The sequence below is a fragment of the Scyliorhinus canicula genome, chromosome 11 (assembly GCF_902713615.1).
Source record: "Scyliorhinus canicula chromosome 11, sScyCan1.1, whole genome shotgun sequence".
Lineage (NCBI taxonomy): Eukaryota > Metazoa > Chordata > Chondrichthyes > Carcharhiniformes > Scyliorhinidae > Scyliorhinus > Scyliorhinus canicula.
Window position 1 is genome coordinate 8579832 of NC_052156.1, and position 3582 is coordinate 8583413.

General features: G+C 50.2%; 1 protein-coding gene across 1 annotated transcript; it reads left to right on the top strand.

The window, feature by feature from the left end:
* The first annotated feature begins 1012 nt into the window (after positions 1–1012).
* Positions 1013–3164, top strand: tomm22 (translocase of outer mitochondrial membrane 22 homolog (yeast)). The gene has a single exon (XM_038812166.1). The coding sequence runs from the start codon at positions 1055–1057 to the stop codon at positions 1436–1438; it is 384 nt and encodes a 127-aa protein (XP_038668094.1). The 5' UTR covers positions 1013–1054; the 3' UTR covers positions 1439–3164.
* The last annotated feature ends 418 nt before the right edge of the window (positions 3165–3582 follow it).

Consider the following 3582-nt stretch of genomic DNA (forward strand, 5'->3'; position numbering starts at 1 on the left):
GCCACCACCAGAAGTCTCACGTGCCAGAAGTCTGCAGAGACACTGGCTCACCTCTGACTTGACAGATACTGTGGCATTTTTTCGGCAGTACGCTAGCAGAAAGCGATGGAGAGTAACAGCCGAGGGTTCAGAACCAGGAGCACAAATCCTGATGATAGGATCCCAGTTGGAAATGGAAACGGAAAATCGCTTATTGTCACGAGTAGGCTTCAATGAAGTTACTGTGAAAAGCCCCTAGTCGCCACGTTCCGGCACCTGTCCGGGGAGGCTGGTACGGGAATCGAACCGTGCTGCTGGCCTGCTTGGTCTGCTTTAAAAGCCAGCGATTTAGCCCAGTGAGCTAAACCAGGTTATAACTAGACAGGAAGGTCCCAGAATGGAACCGTGGCTCAAAAGACCGTAACGTATACATTTTAAAAATAAAGCATGGAGCAACAGAGTCACAAGATCGCTAATTAGCTTTAACAACAAGAAAAATACATTTATTAAACATGAAAAAATTGAATTATGATAACAACACTCATTTAATTCCCCCTGGGTTTAACAATCAGGCGCAGCTTTTAGGATTAACATGGATGACAAAATACATTCTAATCTGCAATGGTCACATACCAGCCTTCCCGTACCAGCCTCCCCGGACAGGTGCCAGAATGTGGCGACTAGGGGCTTTTCACAGTAACTTCATTGAAGCCTACTCGTGACAATAAGCGATTTTCATTTCATTCATTAACACAAAGTCCCTTTTGAGCACGCAAGAGGACTGTGAGAAAATACACCCCCACTCTGACCCCCAAGTGAATGTGTGTGGGTGTCTCCTCAGAGCCCCCCCCCCCCCCCCGCCAGGTGATTGTCACATGAGTCTTTCCAAACACCACTCCTACAAACATGCTTTAAAATCTTCTCTCATAATTATGCTTTCCCCTAATGTCTGCCTTCTGAAATCCAGATCAGGCTTTCCAAATGACATTTTTAAACAAAGCTTCCACTCCACTTTTAAGAGTGAATCCAGTCGAGCCGGGGCCTAGATTTTGGTTTGGAGTGTGGGAGTGCGGCGATGGCGGACGAGAAGCAAGGAGATGCCCGGGTGGTGGCCGAGGAGGAAATCGAGGAGGATGATGATGAGCTTGATGAATCTCTCTCGGAGAGACTATGGGGTTTGACTGAGATGTTCCCTGAGAGAATGCGAAATGCCTCGGGGCTCGCCGCAGACTGCTCAGTGACGCTGGCCAAGACAATCTACAGTTTTACGCGGTCCGCTCTGTGGGTGGGAACCACATCCTTTATGATCCTGGTCCTCCCAGTCGTGTTTGAAACTGAGAAACTCCAACTAGAACAACAGCAAATCCAGCAACAGAGACAGATTCTGTTGGGTCCGAACACGGGACTGTCTGGTGGAATGCCAGGAATGCTGCCACCACCAGTTCCAGGGAAAATATAATGGAACAGACACCTTGAGATGGAACTGCTGACGGAGCTGGGGAAAGGGGTTGAGGAATTGATGTACCTTTGGGTCGGGGAGGAGGATTTGACATCTTGGAACCGATGCTGTGTCGACAGCTGAAGGCCGGCGAGACAGGAGTTCATCCTCGGTGTTGACCGCTGGAGCATTTGGACAGCGTGACAAAATGAGCATCCCATCTATGAACACTGTCAGCTCAGGGTTGTAGGGTGGGGAGAATCGGAACTAAAATCTGCTGGAACAGTCGAGGGGGGTTTGGGGGGGGTGGGGTGGGGGGTGGGGGGGAGCCTGATTGGTTATCAGAGCACTTTTACTAATGAACTGCAATGCGTCAAATCACAGCCACCATTTGAGTCATTCCAACATTGGGTGTTGATTGAGACAGCTGTTTTTTTTTGCCAGATTAGCAAGTCAGGTGTGTCTCACTAGAGTGGTGTGAGGGACTGCACTGTGCCAGTGATGCTCAGTAGAGGGGTGTATGTGGGACTCCGCTGTACCACTATAGCTTAGTGGAGGGGGTGTGAGGAACTGTGTGCCAGTTGAGGACGTATGAGGGACTGTACTGCGCCAGTGGAGAGAGAGTGAGGGACTCTTGTGCCAGTGTGGTCCAGTGGGGAGAGTGTGTGGGACTGCACTGTGCCAGTCTAGTCCAGTGGAGGGAGTGTGAGGGACTGCAGTGTGCCAGTGTAGTCCAGTGGAGGGAGTGTGAGGGACTGCACTGTGCCAGTGGAGGGAGTGTGAGGGACTGCACTGTGCCAGTGTAGTCCAGTGGAGAGAGTGTGAGGGCCTGCACTGTACCAGTGGAGGGAGTGTGAGGGACTGCACTGTGCCAGTGTAGTCCAGTGGAGGGAGTGTGAGGGACTGCAGTGGAGGGAATGTGAGGGACTGCACTGTGCCAGTGTAGTCCAGTGGAGAGAGTATGAGGGCCTGCACTGTGCCAGTGTAGTCCAGTGGAGGGAGTGTGAGGGACTGCACTGTGCCAGTGTAGTCCAGTGGAGAGAGAGAGGGCCTGCACTGTGCCAGTGTAGTCCAGTGGAGAGAGTGTGAGGGCCTGCACTGTGCCAATGTAGTCCAGTGGTGGGAGTGTGAGGGACTGTACTGTGCCAGTGTAGCCCAGTGGAGGGAGTGAGTGGCAGCTCTGTGCCAGTTCTTGGTTGTACGTCAGGACCTCACCTTGGGAGCAGAGCAAACCCTGACTTCCCCTCTGCTAACAGTGTGGGAGGGAGTTGAAAGCACAAGGAGGATAATCCTAAACTGGTTCTGTCAGAGATGCCCTTATTGTCTGAGGGGGATCACTGGGCATATCTGTGGCTCAGGACAGGTGAGGTATAGGTGCTGGTAAATGCTCCCAAGGCCTGGGTGGAGGGCCAACGGCTCACTGCAGTCTGAGAAATGCCAGCTTCCTGCAGACTCTCTCTCTTCAAACCTGAGAGCTGGGTTGGCCAGAGTCTGGGTCCTAGTGTGATCATTGCAATGGGAACCTGGCTGGTTTGATCACTAGACCCTGCAGGCTTTAGAAGCCCAGGCGGTTAGAGTTGAATTTACCTGAGACTGATGGCCTGACACTGAGGAAGCCTCCACGATATGTCAGACGGAGATGAGATTGGTTTGAACACACTACCTGCAGAAATGGGGAGAGGGTACCGTTGTGCTGTTTGTCTCGTACTGGTGGTTTAATAAACGCTTTATAATGGAAAAAAAAAAATAAAAGAGTGAATCCAGTCCAGGATTTAACACCAACCCCTTTAGGATTTCTTTGTGTTGACTGTTGTGCAAACTGCTGACAATTTCTTTCACTCTCAATTGCCAGAGTGTATTAAAATAGCATCAGAGATTTGATTTACCTTTGAGGTCTGCTGTTCCACTTTAAATCTGATTCCTACAGTTGACTCCTCAACTCAGAACACTTTGTTTCCTCTTCCTTGGATTCTTCTGAACAATAACTTGGACTTTGTTAACTTATCTCCAGTTGTCTTAAACATTCTTTCTGTCCCAATTCCCTGGTTATCTGGACTGTAACTTGTACTTTCGGAAGCCTGCCTCTTTGTAGCTCTTATCCTATCCAACATTTCTTCTGGCAGAGATGAGAGATGTTCACTCCCTGGGGTCCTGTCTCCAACCAC